Here is a 21415-nt window from a genome sequence, read left to right as displayed (position 1 = left end):
ACCACCATGGTATTAGGTGATAAAACCTGGCGACATACCATTTAACACCGTGAGGTCAGAGACACCATTTTAAATAGTGGCGGCACGATGACTTGTGGCTCCAAGAACGGCAATAGATGGCTTGACCAACAGTTTGCATAAAATGTATTTATGACCACAACAGTGATGTTACCTTGTGCTTGGTCAAGCTCCTTCTCCAAGAATTTCGTGTGCATGGCGGCTTCTTGTTGCCCCTCATCTGGAGTGCAGAGAAAAAAAAAAAAGAAAGGCCGTTTGCCATTAATGACACATTGCACTGTATGTAGGAGTCACCAGCTCCTTCCACCGGCTGTAAAGCAGACTCCGCCAACCGTCCTCCAGGTAAGTGACAGGGAAGATAAGCAGCGGGCATTGAGGCACCCCGCAGAAGGGGACTGTACACTAGTGACGTCTCAGGGGTGCAGTTTGTCTGAATCGCAGCTACTGCCGCCCTACAGACATGGAGAGCTGTACAACAGGGACAGGCCGTCAGTGGCACCCCCTATACAAATGCACCAACCCACGTACCTAGAAGGGCATGCTTTCCTTTCAGAGACTCCACATCAGCCTTGGACTCCGCCAATCTTGCCTGCAGCATCTGGATTTGGCCTTCTAAATTTGCCTGAAGACCAGTAATTTCCTTAAAACAAAGAAAAACCTTTAAAAGTCATTGGATTTTTTGGGATTGATGGGTGCGCCGGGCCGGGCCCCAGACTCTCGTAACAGATAATGCTGCCCCTTTAGTGATGTGGATCACAGGTATCCTCTGCTGCAGTGGTTGAGGGAATCGGTCAGCAGGATTCTGCAATGTTATCTGAGAGCAGCGCGATTTAGGGGCCAAGACCCTGATGCATCACTAACTGAGCTGCATGCAGTCATGCCAATCAGTGATGGGGGAGGGGATACACAGAGCAGAACTATATGACATAGGTGGACCAGGCCTCTAATTTCCTGCTGAGAAAACAGGTTATTGACACAGCAACCAGCAGTTTAGTAAGTGGCTTGTCATAGTCCCCTCATGCTGCTCTGATTACATCTCAAAAACCTGCTGGCTCATTCCCTTTAATTCAGCATACATTTGGGGAGATGCCCAAGTAGAACAGGGATTTAGAAGAGAAACCAGATGCCCAGCTCCCTATATAAAGAAAAGCCATCACATCCAGAGATGCCATTACCTGCAGATATATGGATTACCTGCAGGTTAAATGGCATTTAAAGCAAGCCTTGCAACTTACTGCACTGGAACCAACACTCCCCCGACACCACCCCACCCTCCCCCAGAATGCGCTTACAGCCAACGCTCACTGATTGCCCTGGGCACACCTGCATGACTGAAAGTTGGCGGCTCCTGGAAGAAAAATTCATTTTCTCCCAGAAGCTGAACTCCCAGGCAGCAACTGATGCAATTTACCTACAGACTAACCCTACATCTGCAGGTATAGAGCGCTTTCCCCCCCCCCCCCAAGGTGATAGGTTCCCTTTAAACTATATTTTGTATTATAGATCTCAAAAAGGGATGTCTTAAAATAGTGGACAACCCCGTGACTACCATGTTCCCAAATTGAAAATAAAATCCCAAATACCCAGCCTCCAGCAGCGATCTCAGGATGGGTCTCCCATTGATCGCATGACATTACATCAACCAACTGCTGCAGCCCCGTGATCGTGGGACATTGGTGGAGAGGTGCCGTTGCAGGAGGTGAGTATATGGCACAATATTGTATTTAACTAGGGGTTGTCCAGGTAGTGGACAACCCCTTTAATGCTAAAATAGGCTATTTCATAATGATCCCTGAAACGCCGGACCTCTAGGATCAGCAACAATCCTAAAAATGAAGAGGTCAGTGCTACACAGCAGTTTCATGCACAGTTAGGCCAATGTTCCCACAATGAGTTTATGGTGACTTGTGTTGTGCATTTTTTTTTTTCCTTCAAAAAGGATTTTCTGCACCGATGTATATTATGTAGTTGATGCAGAAAATCAGCAACATCAAAAGATCATCATGGGAACGTGGCCTAAAGCTCCCAAAATAAGCAGGTACCTGGCCAACGATGCAGTGGCACCCTGCAATATGCCACTACTTCGTGATGGGAACATCCCTTTAAAATTAAGTACTTTATATATCAAGTAGAACCAGAGTGCGATGCGACCAGGACAGGTCACGTATTCAGGTCTAGACCAGGGATGGAGGCAACGTACAAACACAAACCTTGTCTTTTGCATCCACTTTAGTTTTTGCTTCCATTAGTTCCGCACACAGACTGGTAATTTTTCGCTTTGAGCTGTCATCAGAAAACTAGAAGTGGGAGAATATCACACGTTATTCACAGGCTCATTGATTAAGACATGTCACGAATTATGACCCACGGAGGAAGGTAGTTGCAGTGCCACTAAAGCTGGCTGCCACACTCATAACATCAGCCACCAGCTTAGTTATGGTCACCGTACAGCACCGTGTCTATTAAATAGAAGAGTTATAGTATGGCAGAGCCATCGAAGTTACTGTATCTGCGAAAAGCCATTTAGGTCCCGTGGTCTTACCCAACACCCATACCTCTATGCCATGGCAGCTCAGAATTGGGACAGTTAAACCACTCCAATTCAAAGAGCAAATCGCTTGTAAAGTCAAAAAATAGGGATTTTTGTGTACTCACCGTAAAATCCTTTTCTCCGAGCCATTCATTGGGGGACAGACCATGGGGTGTATGCTGCTGCCACCAGGAGGCTGACACTAAGTAACACAAAGAAAGTTAGCTCCTCCCCTGCAGTATACACCCTCCTGCTGGCCCCCAGCTAACCAGTTCGGTGCAAAAGCAGTAGGAGATCAATAACAATATATGAGCGTATAGCATGTCACATTATATAAGAGAGTATAAAAATATCAAAAGATAAAAACAAAGCATAAGCTAAGGGTGGGAGCTGTGTCCCCCAATGAATGGCTCGGAGAAAAGGATTTTACGGTGAGTACACAAAAATCCCTATTTCTCCTTCGCCTCATTGGGGGACACAGACCATGGGACGTCCCAAAGCAGTCCCTGGGTGGGGACATCATCAGATCAGGCCGTGTAACCGCTACTTACAAGTGCGCCACCTCGGCCTTCAAGGTCCGCCTGCCCCGACTCACATCTGTGGAAGTATGTGAATAAAAGTGCTTCAAGAATGTATGCGGACTGGAGGAGTTCACAAGCTTGCGGTCGTGCTTGCCGAAGTCGAACCTAGAGCCCTCAGACAGGGAGATAGGCTGACATCTAGCTCGGAAGGACTCCTGGATGGAGAAAACAATCCACCAGGCTAACCTGGCCGAAGAGACGGCTAGACCCTTCCTGCGACTGTCAGGAAGCCTACTTACCATCGAGAAAGCCAAGTAAAGCGTCCAACCCTTGGCAGGACGCCATTCTCGATACATACCCACTCGAAGCACTCACTCCATCCAGGTTATAGAGGATCCCTTCCGAGGTGTGTGGATCGGAGCCGAAAGAGATGAGAGAACGATTCCCCTGCAACAGTGGGAATACAATACCACCTTGGCAATGAAGGAAGGGGATGTCCTGAGGGCAACCCTGCCTTGAGGTAATAAGGAAAAAAGACAAAGGACAGAACGTCGAGTTCCGAAGACTCATCAGGAGTACAAGAACGCAAAGAAAGAAGGGAAGGGACCTTCCCTGATAGTGAAGGCTGTCCGGGTCCAAAAAAAGGAGTCCACTGTAAAATGCCGAGGATCATTAGGGTCCCACGGATCTAACGGTACGCGGTAGGGAAGAACTACAGGATAAGGCTCCCTGCAAGAAAGTCCATCTTCCCAGATTTGTCGCAATAAGACGGAAAACTAGAAGAACAGCGAGCGAGAAAACCCTGACATGGCCAGTGCGGTTCTCCTGGGATCCCTGGAGCCCTTCCTGCTTCCGAAAAGATCTCAGAAGAAGTAGAAGAGGAGTTATAGAAAATTGGTCCCATGGAAGAACAGAGCATGCACTGCGATGGTCTTGAAAGTCAAGGCCAAACCATGAACCGGAGCACATAGGCGTTCAGCTTGGACGCCATCTGACCTACATCTGGAGAAGTCTAGAGAAGGCAGATCCGATGGAAGACTTCCGAATGAAGTTCCCACTCACTAGAGGAGGAACCCTGACGGCTGAACATGTGTGCTGCCCAGAGCACTACTCCAGGGATATGTACTGTTGAGATCCCCGAATGAAAGATCTCGGCTCGTCAGAGAGAGAGAGGTGCCTGGGCCATGGCGCTTGACTGTGGGTAAACCGAAGACCCGCCTAAAGTCATTGGGCTTGCTGCAGGATTAGACGTACCGTTCAGAACTCCAGGGAAAAGATCAGAAGAAGACTGGCCTTGGAATTCCCCAATGACCATTGGACCAGGAGAAGACTCTGGGAGAGGAAGGAGCTCAGAGAATACTCTTTGAAAGCCTGATAGATCTGCAGGAAAAAAGGGGTGCAGCGAAGGAAACTGCTTACATTGTGGTCCTTTTCCTCAGAACCCTCCTAGCGAATTGAATGAACTGAGGGAATGAGATATGAAGTGCGCAAGCTCTGTTGAAGAACCACGAGCTTGACTCGAGAGAAAAAACCATCCTGCAGGGCAGGATCATTCTGAAAAAAGGATCTGCTGAACTGGGAAAGAGGAAAAGAAACTTGTCTAAGTTTTAGCTGCTAGCCCAGAGAAAGGGTATTGCAAGAGATATAGACGACTCAGCGTAGTCCTAGAAGAGCAGCTATAAAGTCGACCAAAAAGAGCAGGACGACCATGCTTCTACGATGCAAGAAGTACACGACAACCGACATGACCCTTGCGACCACACTGGTGTGGTAGCCAGGCCGGAGGACAAGGTCGTGACTAGAAAATGCTGTTCGCAAATGGAAAGGAAGAAATTTACTTTCACTGGGGATAGAACCCATGTTTCCCACTCAATAGACAAAGACCTTAACCACTCAGCCATCAGCTGACCTTGAAGAGATTGCTGTAGCGGGGAGAAATAGGCATGTGAGGGTAAGACTCCTGAAAGACTAAGGATGCCAGAAAAGTCCACCTCTTTCCGATGAAGTAATGGCTGAGCGGAGAAACTCCATCGGAAAAAGGGGAGGACCTTGACAAAGGTTGTTAGAAGTTTGAAGTCCAGGAATGGGAAACTTTACATTCCCTCCAATTTGGAACCAAAATCCCTAGATCTAGACTATCCTGGACAATGCTTCCACTGCTGGTTGGGTCTGTAGAGGAGATACGATCCCTGCTAGTCTCCCGCTCAGAAAATTAGATTGGCCAGCTATACTGTAGAGAACAAAGTAGCTAAGGTCTCTGACCAGGAGACCATTGGTCAAGCCACCCATGTGGTGGCTAAGGAAGGGAAAAAGCGCTGAACCCGAAACCACAAGACGGAACGAGCTAGGTTTGCTATCCGACCGTCTGTGGTATTTTAAAGAATGATACATCGGGCAGGAATACCAGTAGGTATACCACAAGAAATACAACCCGGATAGTCTGCCAAGAGACAGAATACGGGACTGCGACCAGCAGGTCTCTAGCCATCGACGTGCAGAGTAGAAAAAAAGGAACCCTCAATCAACCGTCCTCTTAACAGGGGCGTGGAGAGGAATCGTCCGCTTTCTTGCATCATCCGCTAAATAGTGATGATACAAAGTGAGGGGTGCTTGGACGCCAAAAACACCAAGGTTACTTACTGGTAGCCGGTTTTTCCGGAGCCCATGACAGCACACCTGAGAGAGGGATCCGCCCAGTCGGGACAGGAAACCTACCGAAACAAAAGGGCGGTACCTCTCCCTCGCTTCAGTTGGTTTTCAGAGCATGAGAGGCCTCCTTGGTTAGTACACATGGTAATCCATCACCACATTATAATAATAACAAAAACACCCAACTAAAAGTGCACACCAAAGGGTGAAAAAAGAAGGGAGGGAATATACAGGTGCTGTCATGGGCTCCGGAAAAACCGGCTACCAGTAAGTAACCTTGGTGTTTTCCCGTCTCCCATGACAGCACACCTGAGAGATTTCTGGAGAAAGGAACACCTTAGGGAGGGACCACCGCTTGCAGCACCCTTCTACCAAAGGTAAGGTCAGTTGAGGAGGATAGATCTAGCCGGTAGTGTCTAAAGAAGGTAGACGGTGAGGACCAGGTAGCGGCCTTACAGATCTGATCAATCGATACCTCTGCTTTTTCTGCCCAGGAAGTAGCCACGGCTCTGGTGGAGTGAGCCTTGATGCCTTCAGGGATCGGTGCACCACGAGAAGCATAGGATAAGGAAATGGCCTCCCTAATCCACCTAGCAATAGTACCCTTGGATACCCCATATCCCTTTCTGCTACCCTGGAAAGCTATAAATAGTGATTGATCCTTCCTCCACTGACTAGTCAGAGACATATACTGTAAAATAGCTCTTCTTACGTCAAGCGTATGAAATTTCTCTTCCCCTGGGTTCTTAGGATTATTACAGAAAGAGGGCAACACAATCTCTTGACTCCTATGGAATTTAAGAACTACTTTCGGCAGATATGCCGGCCTGAGCACTACTCTGTCCTCAAATATCTGTGTGTAAGGAGGAGAGATGGACAGGGCTTGCAAGTCACTCACCCTACGGGCTGATGTCAACGCTACCAGGAGTACTGTCTTAAGTGTAAGTATTTTTATTGATGACTCCTGCAAGGGTTCAAACGGAACACTAGTCAGAGCTTCTAACACCAGATTTAAATCCCATGGAGGAACCCTCTGAATTACCACCGGTCTAGATCTACTACACGATTTAATAAAGCGGGACACCCATCTATTGGAGGCCAGATTACAGTTATACAAAGCTCCTAATGCTAACACCTGTACCTTGAGCGTATTAGTTGCTAATCCCAACTGCAACCCCGCCTGTAAAAATTCTAAAATGGTACCCACAGGAGCTTTGTCCCCCAAAGGTTGCCCAGAAAAATCTAGAAACTTTTTCCATGTCCTGCCATATATCCTTGATGTAACTGGTTTTCTACTTTTCAACAGGGTGGAGACTAACCCAGGTGAAAACCCCTGCCTACTCAGTAATGCCCTCTCAAATTCCAGGCTGCAAGATGGAAGCCCTTCACTTGAGAGTGGCATATTGGACCCTGAGTAAGCAGGTCCGGAATTTCTGGCAGGATCCATGGATCGGTCACTGACATTTGTCTCAGGAGGGAGAACCAAGGTCTTTTTGGCCAGAATGGAGCAATCAAAATTACTCTCGCCTGCTCCATTCTGATTTTCCTCACTACCGTCGGAATCATCGCTATTGGTGGAAATACATATGCGAGACTGAAATTCCATTGTATGTGGAGGGCATCTACTGCAAAGGGTTTTTCTCTTGGGTCTAGTGAACAGAAGTTCTCTACCTTCCTGTTTAGGGTGGCAAACAAATCTATCACAGGTAGACCCCAAGCCTGTACTATCTGTTGAAACACTCGGGAATTCAAGGACCACTCTCCTTGTTTCAGTGTATTGCGACTTAGGAAGTCTGCTTGCGTGTTCTCGACTCCTTTTATATGGAGAGCTGAGAGGGAGAGAAGGTGGCGCTCCGCCAGTTGTAGGAGGACAGATGCTGACTTCATCAGGGAATGGGGATCTCGTCCCCCCTTGGTGGTTGATATATGCGACTACAGCGCGATTGTCTGACATGACCCTGGTGTGATGACCCTGGAGGATGGGTAGGAAATGTTTCACAGCTCTTTCTACTGCCCATAATTCTCTTAGGTTTGACGCTTGTTGTGATTCCGATTGGGACCAAGACCCCTGAACTGAGAGAGTCCCCAAATGAGCTCCCCATCCTGAACCGCTTGCATCTGTGGTTATAATTTGATCTATCGGAGTTATCCACTGTACCCCTGATATCAAATGGTCTCTTACCGCCCACCATCTTAGGGAATCTGTTACCTCTAATGAAAGGCATAGTTTCCCCTCTAAACGCCCTTTTAACCACCTCTGCGCTGACAGGACCTCCCATTGTAATTGTCTTAAATGGAACTGTGTCCACCTTACTGCCGGTATACATGAAGTCAGAGAATCCAACAGGGACATTGCCCTTCTCAATGTCATTACGGGGTGATGAATCGCTGACTACCAGATTTTGAATTTTGACCAGTTTGTTTTCTGGCAAAAGGCAAAGCTGACGCCTGGAATCCAGGATTAAACCCAGAAAAGATTGTACTAGCTCCGGCGTCAACCTTGACTTGGCAAGATTTATCTTCCACCCCAACCGCTGTAGCGTTGATATGACTTGTTCTATTTGTGTTTGGCAATGTACCGATGAGTTCCCTATTATGAGGAAGTCGTCCAGATACGGAACTATGACTATATCCTGAGAGCGGAGGAAAGACATGACCTCTGACATTAATTTTGTGAAAATTCTCGGTGCTATTGACAGGCCGAATGGTAGGGCAGCATACTGATAGTGTCTGAGACAGCCCTGTACATAAACCGCCACCCTTAGGTATTTCTGATGGTCCTGATGAATTGGGACGTGGTAATAGGCGTCCTTTAGGTCTATGGCTGCCATAAAGCAACCCGGGAATAAGAGTTTTATGGCCGTATTTACAGACTCCATTTTGAAGGAGCAGTTTGCTATTGACCGGTTTAGATTTTTTAGATTGATAATAGTTCTCAGGGACCCGTCTGGTTTTCGTATGAGAAAAAGGAGTGTAAAAGCCTTTTCCCCGCTCTTCCCCCGGGACCTCCACCAGAACCCGTTTTGATACGAGCTCCAGTACCTCTGCCTCCAAGGCTAGCTGCTCTTCTAGAGTCTTTCTTTGGGGCGTTAAAACAAAAGTTTGTCGCGGTGGAAAAACAAAGTCTATTCTCAGGCCGTGTTCGACGACCTCTAAAGTCCAATGACTGGGGGAGATATCTACCCAGGCTGGGAGAAAAGATGAAAGCCTTCCCCCCACCTCTGGCCTGGCGTCATTGGGAGGGCTTTTTTGCAGACGTTGAGGGACCTTTAAACATGTATCCAGATCCTTTTCTGTCCCTGGAGTCCCAATTCCTTCTATCTCCCGGGGGACGGCCCCTACTAAATTTGCCCCTCCGAAAGTAAGGCCTTCTAAAGTCCACAGGAAAACGAGGAAATCCCTTTTTCCCATCTCCTGCTTTCTCTAAAATGTCTTCCAATTTTTTACCAAAGAGGAAATGGCCGTGACAAGGTATAGAACAAAGTCTATTTTTTGAAGGCAGATCTCCCGGACATCCCTTCAACCAGAGAGCACGTCTAGCTGCATTGGATAAACTTGCAGCTCTAGCTGCCAGCCTTACAGAGTCTGCAGAGGAATCCGCTATGAAAGCAGCTGCCCCTTTAGCTAAAGTTACGTTGGGTAGAATTTCATCCCTCGGGGCTTTAGAGTTCAGTTGCTCCTCTATCTGCTGCAGCCAGACAATAAGAGAGCGAGAGACACAGGTTCCCGCGATTGCTGGTTTCAAGCCTCCTGCGGTTGCTTCCCAGGTGTGTCTTAGGAACCCATCCGCTTTTTTATCTAAGGGATCCCTTAGTACACCAGAATCTTCTAAGGGAAGGGATAATCTTTTAGATGATCTAGCCACCGCACCATCGATTTTCGGAACCTTATCCCAAGTCTCGGAATCTTTATCCTCAAAGGGGTAACGTCTTTTAGAGGCCGAGGGAAGATTACCCGATTTTTCCGGTTTCTTCCACTCTTTCTATCAGGGCTTTAATTTTGGAATTGACTGGGAAAGTGCGTTTTCTCTTTTCCTCCAAACCCCCAAACATTATATCCTCTAAAGATTTGGCCGCTTTCTCATCTTTAAGGCCCATAGAAGCTCTAACGGCTTTTACTAGCTTGTCCGTGTTCTCAGTGAGAAAGCACGGACGGCCCCCAACATCACTATCAGAAGAGGAGCCAGAGGACTTAGGGGAAGAGGAGCAGGGAGATAACGGTTCCTCCAGACCTTCATCATCAGAAGGAGATACCTCAGAACCCGAAACTGGTTCAGGGTGTTTACAACCCTTTCTTTTAAGGGCTGCTTTAACAGAGTCTTGTACTTCAGCTCTGATTATTGCTCTAAGGCTAGAAGCAAAGTCAGGGGTCTCTTCCTGGATAGTCTTTTGAATACAATCTATACAAAGACTTTTCTGCCACTGAACTGCCAAAGGGACATTACAGAGGGCACATTCTTTATTCTTGGTCTTGGAACTAGCCTTCCTCGGCGCCTGCCAAGTAAACAGAAAATGTAGCCCATTACCACCAGGGTGACATTCACGTAGATCACTCACCACCCGCTGACCATAAAAGGTACCGGATTCCGAGGCGGACTGTGAGCACGGGGAACATTCCTCCTGGATGTTGAAGAGTCCTGAGACGTCCGACTAGGATAATTGCTGCTCCTTCCACTTGAGCGGCTACCCTTCTTAGGGTGATGACGAGCAGAAATATCGCCTGATAAGGGCTCTTGCTGCTGCTCCATACCCTCCATGTCTGGAAACAGTATGGGAATGAGCAGCGATCTATTGCAGCCCCCCCCCCTAATAAGGGGTCGTTCCACAGCGCTCCCCGCCTCCTTCGGTAACCCTTTCTGCTCCTCTCCCCCTTCCGAACACCGCCGGAGAGTCCAAATAGTTACCGGCGTTTTCATCACTGGGCGCCGCCATCTTGGATCCGGCGCGGCCTTCTGACGTCATGCAGGCACGCCCCTACCCAGCGTGCTCTGCACCGAAACGCCGCCCGCCCGGAAATAGCTCCAGCAGAGGGGGAGAGAGCGGCGTGGCAGCCGCAGAAGGCTCCAAGGATCCGGACTGCGCTGGACCGACGCCCGCACGTGCGCGAGAGCCCGAGGGATCTGCGGACGGCGCTGCCAGCGTCCCGAAGGCCGACATACAGGCGTTCTGCCTGCTCTTCAAGTGCCGGGACGGGAGTGGGTAAGTGGATTCCATCCACGAGAGAAGAAAAAAAAAAAAAGCACACAAAAGTAAAATTCAAAGTAAAAAACCAAAAGTACCGCCGTGATTCGAGCACAAGGGTCCCCGTCAGGACAGGAAACCCAACTGAAGCGAGGGAGAGGTACCGCCCTTTTGTTTCGGTAGGTTTCCTGTCCCGACTGGGCGGATCCCTCTCTCAGGTGTGCTGTCAAGGGAGACGGGAAAATGTGTGCCTCCGTACATCCTCAGAGTAGAAGTCCCCGAGTGGACAGGGCAGAAGTCTGGCAATAGGCCTAAATGCATAAGAGGATACACGGAGGCGACAATCCATATGCCCGTCTGTTGAAGGTGTGGGCGGAAATCGGAGCCCCTTAAAGGACCCGTTAACAAAAATCCGACCCGGTATGGCATCCAGCTTAGAGGCTTCTGTCCAATGCATCGCCCGTCCCACTGTTGATGATATAAAGAGAGAGACAGAGTCCCTCTTTCTCAGAAGCTCTGGCAAATCAAGGCAATATCCGATCCATATTTCGCATTGTTCTCACCAAACATGGGGGAGAGATCAGGAAAAGAAAACTTCCATTCTGTAGAACCTGTACGTTATTCAAGGATACTTGCGGCCCCTGCTAGCCGGCGACTCCTGATGTAGAAGAGGGAGCATGTTGAGTGCTCCAGAGTTCAGTTAGGGAGACCAGTTTAGGATTGCTGATGTGCTCTTAGGGCCAGTCAATACTGGTCATGCGCCTTTAAGACCAGGGAATACTGGTCCTGTGCCTTTAAGAGGAGGACATACTGTTCATGTGCGTCATGTGCCATCAAGAACCAAGGCCTGCTGGTCATGTGCCTTTAAGAAACAGGACGTACTTGACATGCACCTTTAAGTCCAAGACATACTGGTCATGAGCCCTTAAAACCAGGACCTACTGGTCATTTGCGTTTAAGACCAGGGCATACTGGACATGTGCCTTTAAGACCAGGGCATACTGGACATGTGCCTTTAAGACCAGGGCATACTGGACATGTGCCTTTAAGACCAGGGCATACTGGACATGTGCCTTTAAGACCAGGGCATACTGGTCATGTGTTGATAAGACCAGAGCATACTGGACATGTGCCTTTAAGTCCAGGGTATAATGGTCACGTGTCTCTAAGACCAGGGCATACTGGTCGAGTACCTTTAAAAGCAGGAGAGTAGAAGTCCCCGTGTACTGGTCACCTTTAAAAACCACGGCATGCTGGACAAACGCCTTAAGACCAGGGCATACTGGTCATGTGCCTTTAAGACCAGAGCATACTGGTCATGAGCGTACTGGTCATGGGAGATTAAGACCAGGGCATACTGGTCACTAGCGTTTAAGACCGAAGAGTACTGGTCACGTGCCTTTAAGACCAGGACATACTGGTCATGAGTCATTAAGACCAGGAAATACTGGTAACGTGTTTTGAAGGCCAGGGCATACTAGTCACGTGCCTTTAAGACCAGGGCATGCTGGTCACGTGCCCTTAAGGCCAGGGCATACTTGTCATGTGTGGTCGTGTGCCTTTAAAACCGGGAATGCTGGTCATGCTCCTTTAAGACCAGGAATGCTGGACAAGACCGGGGCATCTTTTAAAAGGAATGCTGGACAAGACCGGGGCATCTTTTAAAAAGATAATGCCAGAGATGGAATCCTGGGAAAGGTGACCGGCTCTGCTGGTAATGTGCCCCACCAGGGAAATGAGAAAAACCATGGAAAAAGACTGGGGATGCACCTATAAGCCCAGCGGCTACTGGGCATGAGACTTAAAGACCAGGGGACCTGATCCCCAGAGAATGCGGGTCCCAAGTATTTAAAAACCGTGATGTTAGTCCCTTTATGCTGCTGGACGTGCGGATTTGCGGGGGAGGGGAGCGATTCACCTTACCGGGATTCTGAGTCCCCCGTCTGGAATAGCGCTGACTTCAGCGCTGAAAACCGCCAGCAACAGCCCCTCCCAGAAGAACTAGGGGCCGGAAACTCCGCAGCCCCTTCCTGGGGTCAGGGAGAAGATGGCCGCCGAGATCTCGTCCTGCACGAGAAGCGCCAGAATAGGGGGGCGGAGCCACTAGAGTGAAGCCGGCGGGGGGCGGGGCTTCCCGGAATGCGGCCTAAACAGGGCCGAAGCCGGGGACTAAATTTATAGAGTCGGCCGGCGCGCACCCGCGGACTGAAGGGAAAGGGACCGCAAAGCTCTGTGGGGACCCTGCCGCTATGTAGCCCACCTATGACCGCAAAAAAAGTCAATTATTAACGTGCACTTACCCCGTAAAGGTAGGAGCTGTGCCCGGGAAGATAGGACGGTATAGGGGTGGGGAGCCTCCATCCACCATACCTGCAGAAGAGGGGTGGAGAGGAACCGTCTGCCTCCTTCCATCATCCGCTTTTTCAGTGGTGATGCAGTGGGGGCTGCTCGGACGCCACGTTGGAAGGTGCCTCTGTACAGCCGAGGGTAAAACCTGGTGGACAGGGCTGAATGTCCGGCAATAGGCCTGGCTGCAGAGGAGGATACTGAAGGTGAAACTCCAGTGCTCGTCTGATAAGGGAGGGGGGAGATCGGTGCCCATGAAGAGGCCAGTCGCCCCTAAAATCAGCTCAGGCAGTGGCTTCCCACGTCGCAGGAGAGGATACGGAGAGGTGAAACTCCCGTGCTCGCCTGTTGTTGGTTCGGGGGAGATCGGACCATGAAAGAATCAGTCGCCCCCTTCGTCCGTTGTAAAAGGTAAAAAGGTAAAAACTTTGGATCTGAATAGCAGACCCGTCCGTGTGCCTCCTACGGACACTAAGCAAGAACTGGTTAGCTGGGGGCCAGCAGGAGGGTGTATACTGCAGGGGAGGAGCTAACTTTCTTTGTGTTACTTAGTGTCAGCCTCCTGGTGGCAGCAGCATACACCCCATGGTCTGTGTCCCCCAATGAGGCGAAGGAGAAAGTAGGATTTGCTGAGTTTTTCAGGGTACATTTGTCTCTTTTGCAGGCTGGTAGAGTTTAGTGCAAAAAAAAAAACAAAACAAAACAAAAAAAAAAACAAACAAAAAAAACAGCTGATGCCTGCGTTTTTTTTTTTTTGTTTTTTTTTTTTACACTAACCATTGCTGTATAACTAACTAATGGTTATAACTAACCATTCTACAATAACCATTGAAGAAAAAAAATAAAAATAAATAAAAAGTAGTGTGTGAGGGAGGTTCAATTTTGGATTATAGGACATCTCTGTCCACTCCAGGAATGTGCGCCCACCCTTGGGTCCCGCAAGGCAATAAAAAGCCATGCAGTGTTGATCTTTAGTTAAAAACCAGGAACAGACCCTGTGAATCTCTCAACACAATGGTGTTAAATCCTCTGCAGCAAACTGGCTCCTTTTGTCTGACCACGCACATGAAGATACCATGGCACAAAAAGTCACAGCAGGCTCTGAGGTATTGAATCTGGAAAATTACCTATAATACCAGAATGCAATATCCCCGAGACTAGCCGAGCTCATAACCCGAATCGGTGTGCCTTTCCCCACACGCCCATATTTGCCACCTCCCAAACCCTGCCTTATGGCGTTATGAAGCATAGCTCCCAGGAATTACATACGGTAGGCATATTTAGTCTCTCTGCACAGATAAAATCCAGCAGAACCCCGTGACCGCACCACCGACCCATTCAGAGAGTCAGGTGGAAAGTTATGGTCCATCCACGGTTCTGGACAGAAATCATATTCTCAGAGATGGGAGGAGAGAGGCTGCACCACCCATGGGTGGGAGCAGATGTGTGAGGGAACAGCCTAGGAGATATAAGGCAGCCCCTCATTTTGGACTGAGTTTTCCCTACGGGCATGAGGATACGTTTGCTGACGCAGCCCAGAAAGCCTCTATCTAAGGTTTGAACCTGTGATCCATCAGCGCCTCCCTGTGGTCACATGCTACATGACAGTAATCGCAACCTATCTATACCCAATCTTTGTACTGCACTCCTGACTGTATACCTGTATATTGTTCTTGTAAATATATACCCATATATTTCTAGTGCGCATTTTCGGCGATTAAATATAAAATTAACCTTGGGCTGCTCTTTTATCTAGATTCATGAATCCCCATGCTCGGTTGGTTACATTATACGCTACCCCAGGGTCGGTTTCTGACCTGATATAAGCCTGCTGTCGGACGGAGTGCGTGTCAAAACGAGGAACTGGTGGCAGCCTGGATTGGTGATATAAATCCCCCTCACTGGGAGCGCCTCACTAACTCGTACCCATAAGGGAAGCCTTTCCGGCGACTATTTGCCCTCGGAGCAGTTCCCTGACTGACCTGAAGCAAGTGGTGGGGTCAGAGCCGATCCCTGCTAGGTCCTTCTCCCCTCCCCCGAGGTGAGCGAAGTTGACGTCCCCTTCCCCTGTGAGATCCGTCACAGAGTGCATGAGATTTCTGAAATCTCAGACTTTGCTGGTATTGTGACAGGCAGCTGAATATTTGCATTAAAAAAAAAAAAACAATGTGTGCACATGGCCTTTAGGTGTCTATTCCTTCACCTTTGTTTTTAACAGGTCATTTGCTTTGTTCAAGTCAACAATTTGCCTTTCCAAGGATGCGATGCTTGCAGCTAGGGAAGTTTTCTCTCGCAAAGCGCTGACTAGTTTAAGCTCCGTCTTTTTGAGTTCTTCTTCCAAAAGTTGAAGTCTCTTATCCTGTTCAGCACGTTCCTTTAAGAGAGCACGGATCTAAAGGTGGGGGGAGGGTTGAAAATACATTATAATATATATTACATAGTGTTATAAAAAATTTATATTTGGTTTTTAATGGAGTAAAATATGAAAAGTAATTTAAAGAAAGTTTTGACATTTTTCACTGTTAAACACTAGGGGGAGCAGTGGCTGAAATTTGTACAACTAGCTTGCATTACGACTGCAGTAAAAGTGGGCGGGGTCTGCTGATGTGTGAGGTCACGCCTCCACTTCCTTATGGGGGTTTGCTAAAGGATAAGGGATTTACTAGTGACCGCGGTGAGACCAAGCAGTCATACGGCACCAAGTAACAGTTCTGCCTGCGCCCAGCCACATTCCAACTAGACGTTTGCAGCCTTGCTCAATAAAGGTGAAATGAGTGAGACGCACAAGTCTAGTGCTGCCGGCACCGGAGAGTCCGCTCAGGGAGCGATCCTAGGATTCACAAGTCTGCAGTCACAGAAGGACTGCAGATTCTCGGGAAAAACTTTGACATCCCCTTGAAAGGTTTTCCTCTCGTGTATTTGCCCTTTTATAGTAGCAGATTATCTCATCATGGTCCCGTCACCTCTTTTTCCATGTCCTTCTGTTTCTTCATCTCCCGGATGAATTCGGTGTCCCTCTCAGGTTTCTGTCTCAGGTTTGGCTGTGAAAAAAAAAAAAAAAAAAAAAAACATTTCCATGTCAATGACAGATACACCATCTTGACCAGTCTAGGAAAGCACTTAACCCTTTAAGCAAGGCCACCGTTTCAGATATGAGGTCTAAACCAGGGGTCACCAACTCCAGTCCTCAAGGCCCACCAACAGGTCATGTTTTCAGGATTTCCTTTGCATTGCACAGGTGATGCAATTATTACCTGGGCAAGACTAAGGAAATCCTGAAAACATGACATGTTGGTGGGCCTTGAGGACTGGAGTTGGGGACCCCTGGTCTAAACCATGGCTGCAGTGATGAAGGAAATAACAGCGCCTCTGAAGAGCACAAATCTGGGAGATTACCAAAGGAACCCGAAACCTGTCACTCAGCTCCACTTTGGCCTACATAAGTTGGTTGGTCCAGGAGATAGTCCTACAGAAGTGATCCCAGACCCTCAGACTCCAGCTTCCACATGGTTAGCAGTAAATTGGCACACAAGATGCTCATGTCCTACAATGGTTATACTTCAAGAATCACCTTTTCCCTTTAAAAAGGGGTTGTCCGGTATAAAACCATGTCTGCAGTCACTCAGGTGGAGCCTCAGAGCACACCGACAATTCTCCAGTGACAGCAATCAAGTGACCGCAAGTACAAATATGCATACGCCGGGCCACAATCCGACTAGACCGCGCCGGGCCACAATCCGACTAGACCGCGCCGGGCCACAATCCGACTAGACCGCGCCGGGCCATGCTCAATATATTTGCATTGAGAGAGGCCACAACCATCTAGTCAGACTGTGGCCAGGAGCATGCTTTTATAGCTGCGGTAACGTGACCAGCGTTGACACCGGAAGAGTTTGTGAGTTCTGTGGATTCACAAGTCTGCAGAATTATAGTTTCAGACCAGACAGCCGCTTTAAGGATCAGATCTTGGGAGCTTTTTCAATCCAATTACAAACCTTAAGGTACCGTCACACTGAGCAACTTTTGAATGAGAACGATAGCGATCAGTGACGTTGCAGCGTCCTGGATAGCGATCTCGTTGTGTTTGACATGCAGCAGCGATCAGGATCCTGCTGTGACATCACTGGTCGGAGCTAGAAGTCCAGAACGTTATTTTGTCGACAGGTCACCCGCTGTCATCTCTGGATCGGCGTGTGTGACGCCAATCCAGCGATGACTCCCCGGGTAACCAGGGTAAACATCGGGTTACTAAGCGCAGGGCCGTGCTTAGTAACCCGATATTTACCATGGTTACCATTGTAAAAGTAAAAAAAAAACAAAAAAAAAAAAAAAACACACTACATACTCACATTCCAGTGAGCGCCAGCCGTAAAGCACAGTGGTGACGTCACCACTGTACTCTGTTTTATGTCCGGCGCTCAGTCAGTGCGGGAAGCTGACGGCAAGGGACGTGAGACACCGGAATGGGAGTATGTAGTGTTTTTTTTTACTTTTACAATGGTAACCAGGGTAAATATCGGGTTACTAAGCGCAGCCCTGCACTTAGTAACCTGATGTTTACCCTGGTTACCCGGGGACTTCGGCATCGTTGGTCGCTGGAGACCTGTGTGTGACAGCTCTCCAGCGACCACACAAGGACTTTCCAACGATCACGGCCAGGTCGTATCACTGGTCGTGATCGTTGGAAAGTTGATCAGTGTGAAGGTACCTTTACTTCTAAGCCTACAGATCTTAATTTACTCATAAGGCATCTACAGTGAACATAAGTCTACACGCTCCTATAATGGTCCTGTAAAAAAAAAAAACTCATACCAAGAATTATTTCAAAACCACCGGTAAAGTCCCTATAATCTGTACAAATCCACAGAGAAGTCGTTTTGAGTTGGAAAATAAATCTGAAATAATGTGGTTGCCCCAGTGTGAACACCCTCTTACTTGACAACAGTAGTCAGTATACAGCTGCCATCATTCACAGCGATTCCCATTAACCCCAGCAGTACTAGGAGGATTTTCCTGATATTTTTTACAGTAAAGTCCATGATAAACTGTTTATAACACAGCAAAAAGATCTCATTATTAAAAGTTATAAGGATGCAAAAAAAATTCTCTCAAAGCATTAGATATTCCATCGATGAATGATGGAGGCATCTAGTTCATGACTAAGGGTGCAGACACCAGAAACCCATAGATGTCAGCACTACCATGACGATTTTATCTGTGATCCTCTGTACTATATTCACCTAAATAAAGAAACACTGTTTGCCCGGGAGCTGGATCCCTCCTTCATTCATCAGTCGTTTATCTACAGTTTCTCCATGCTCCAGGTAATAGGGACACATTAATTTCAATTATCTACAACTGGATCACTCAAAAATTGATGAAGACTAGAAAAAAAAAAAATTGGCCTGGGAGGCTCCTTTAATGTTGCATCCAGCAACATTAAGGGAGCTGCAGGAATTTCTGCCATGTACTGCACGTATCAAAAGTCTCCCAGATTCTTCATGTCTGGAAAGATCTAAAATTATTTTTCTTGTAAAATTTTTTTTTTTTTTTGCCAACATGACATTTTAACCAGGGGTGTGTAAACTTTTCTATCCACTGTATGAGGGACTGTCACAAACTCTAGACTCACAGGGCTCCCTCTGTCCAGGTCTCTACTCGCCTCAAAACTAATTAGGTTATTTTAACAACTTCTGTCCTTTGTAAAACTAGGCTGCCCATCACTTAAAGGGAAACTGTCAGCAGGATCAACCCACCTGAGCCATATATGTGGGCATTAAAGGGTGCATCTGGGACCTTAGGGGGTTGCTGCTGCCTACCTGCCTGTTGCCTTTATTCCCCAGCACAGAGCGGTCACAGACTGCTCTTGCCAGAAATTCAGCTGACTCTGCTGAGGTCAGAGCGACCGAGCAGAGCCAAGCTCCTTAACCCCTTGCAGTCATCCACCGTACATGTACAGTAAGTCGGAAGCGGTTATATATGGAGCAGACTCACGGGGTGAGCTCACCCCATACTCCGCAGATGGAGGCAGGTGCTGGCTGTAGCACCGCCACCATCAGCAGGCAGCATGGAGCACCGCCACCATTATTAACCTGTTAAATACCACTCTTAGACAGTGGCAATAACAGCGCCGTGGCAAGGGGGCAGCCATCGGTGCACCAGTGACAGGCATCGGGCGAGGGCTGGAAAGACTTCTTCACTTACTGTTGACCCAAGAGACGTCTGCTTGCGGAGCCGTGCTGGGGACGTGGGCTCGTCATCTCGGTCCGCACCGTGACCATCACCACACGAGTCTGAGGGGTAAAGGGGAACGTTTTAGAGGATTTTATTGCAAAAGAAATCACACCTGTACACCAACACATGGTACATACATTCCTTATCCTGGCCCTAGTCACACACCATTATCGCCAGCAGAGATACTGCCCCCAAACACCCAGTACACAGACATATGGCGGCCGGCAGGCACCGGTGGAGGGGTCCCCTCTAGAATGAAGCCGGATCGTAACTACCCAGTATCAGTTTTTTTGAGGCTTTTAAAACTAATAATGCACCAGCCCTTGGCCCCGACGTACAGCAGCATATGCAGGAGACATATTGCCTAGAGGATCCGGATTACCAACCTTTCTTTGCTCTAAACCGCTGGGATTTTTCAAACGACACTGGTCCCTTGAGGCCGTCCGTCACCTTCACATCATAGGATCCTGGAGCCGGGGCACAGCCTTTACATAAAATGTATACGTTAAGTGTATAGATTTGCCTTTACAGTATGATGCAGTACACCCCATTTCTGCCTTCGTGTCAGTAAAGATCTGCACTATTGAGCCAATGCTGCAATACCCTGCAGTGCAGCTAGATGGAGCAATGCAAACAAAGCGGCAGCACTCAAGTATCACGGATGGATTGAACAAGTCAGGCTACTTTCACACTAGCGTTTTCTGCAATCCGTCACAATGCGTCGTTTTGCAGAAAAAACGCATCCTGCAAAAGTGCTTGCAGGATGCGTTTTTTTCCCCATAGACTTGCATTGACGACGCATTTGCGACGGATTGCCACACGTCGCATCCGTCGAGCGACGGATGCGTCGTGCTTTGGCGGACCGCCGGGAGCAAAAAAACACTACATCTAACGTTTTTTGCTCCTGACGGACCGCTTTTTCCGACCGCGCATGCGCGGCCGGAACTCCACCCCCACCTCCCCGCACCTTACAATGGGGCAGCGGATGTGCCGGAAAAATGCATCCGCTGCCTCCGTTGTGCAATGCAGCAAACGCTAGCGTCTGAATCTCTCCCCGACGCATTGCGACGGGGAGATTCCGACGCTAGTGTGAAAGAAGCCTCAGGCATTGGGGGCCTATTCTAACCACATGTTTCAACGCTGGAAGCTTGGACAGAGGTGACTAGCAGCCAGTCAGCAGCTCTGAGGAGGGCATGCCATATACTGGCAGAGGCACTAAAGTCTCAGATGGACTGTCGACTGCAGGTATCACATCGACAGCCAGCGAGCTCAAAGGATCTCAGTAGAAAGAACGCTCCCTTCAGAGCTGCCGAGTTCTCAACACATCAGCGCCAATGCCAGAAGACAAGGCAAAGGTGGAGTCACTGTTGGATCCATGGACGGCAAGAACAAACCCTTTAATTACATGTGGGCCGTCCATTACCTAAATATCCATGCAGTCTGTACTATACTCTGCCCTGAAGACGTCACTGCAGAGTAAGCAGCGACAGGAGACACTGCAGCCAGCAGGTGTCAGACACAGCCAGACTCCCCATAAAGAAGGGAAAATGTAGTCAGATTTCAAAGTCACTGACCCTAAAGATCTTTTCAAGGGGTATTTTAATGTTATTAAAGGTGTCGCCCAGACTTCCTAGTCTGCAGTCTCTATATAGCATGCACGCCGCACTCTGTCAGGTTTCCGCAGTATTGCTGACGAGAGTGGGAGGTCATGGTCAATTCACTTGCATTGAGTAAGGCCAAGGATGTCTGGACGACACACGATTGTATGAATGCGAACTACATACTTGCGATCACATGAATGACCGGTCTCACTGGTAATACCGAAGGGTCCTGACAGCACACAGATACTGTAAGGATTCATTACATTGTATTTACATAGTGACTGCAGACTTACCACAGGACCAGACGATACTTTTAAATAAAGTTTTCAATGGATT

The 21415-nt window shown here is 48.3% G+C and overlaps 1 protein-coding gene across 1 annotated transcript in view; it reads right to left on the bottom strand.

The window, feature by feature from the left end:
• The window catches only part of HMMR (hyaluronan mediated motility receptor), a 65075-nt gene that overhangs the window by 40681 nt on the left and 2979 nt on the right, over nt 1-21415 (bottom strand). The window contains exons 2-8 of the mRNA XM_069763796.1: nt 19865-19963; nt 19449-19537; nt 16208-16285; nt 15448-15636; nt 2229-2315; nt 547-658; nt 173-238 (exon numbers count right to left, since the gene is read on the bottom strand). Of these exons, the coding sequence (XP_069619897.1) occupies nt 173-238; nt 547-658; nt 2229-2315; nt 15448-15636; nt 16208-16285; nt 19449-19537; nt 19865-19963 (720 nt within the window). The remainder of the gene's footprint in view (nt 1-172; nt 239-546; nt 659-2228; nt 2316-15447; nt 15637-16207; nt 16286-19448; nt 19538-19864; nt 19964-21415) is intronic.

This window comes from Ranitomeya imitator, chromosome 4 (genome assembly GCF_032444005.1).
Source record: "Ranitomeya imitator isolate aRanImi1 chromosome 4, aRanImi1.pri, whole genome shotgun sequence".
In the NCBI taxonomy this organism is placed as follows: Eukaryota; Metazoa; Chordata; class Amphibia; order Anura; family Dendrobatidae; genus Ranitomeya; species Ranitomeya imitator.
Note: the sequence above shows the minus strand (reverse complement) of the source record. Positions and strands in the feature narration are given on the sequence as shown.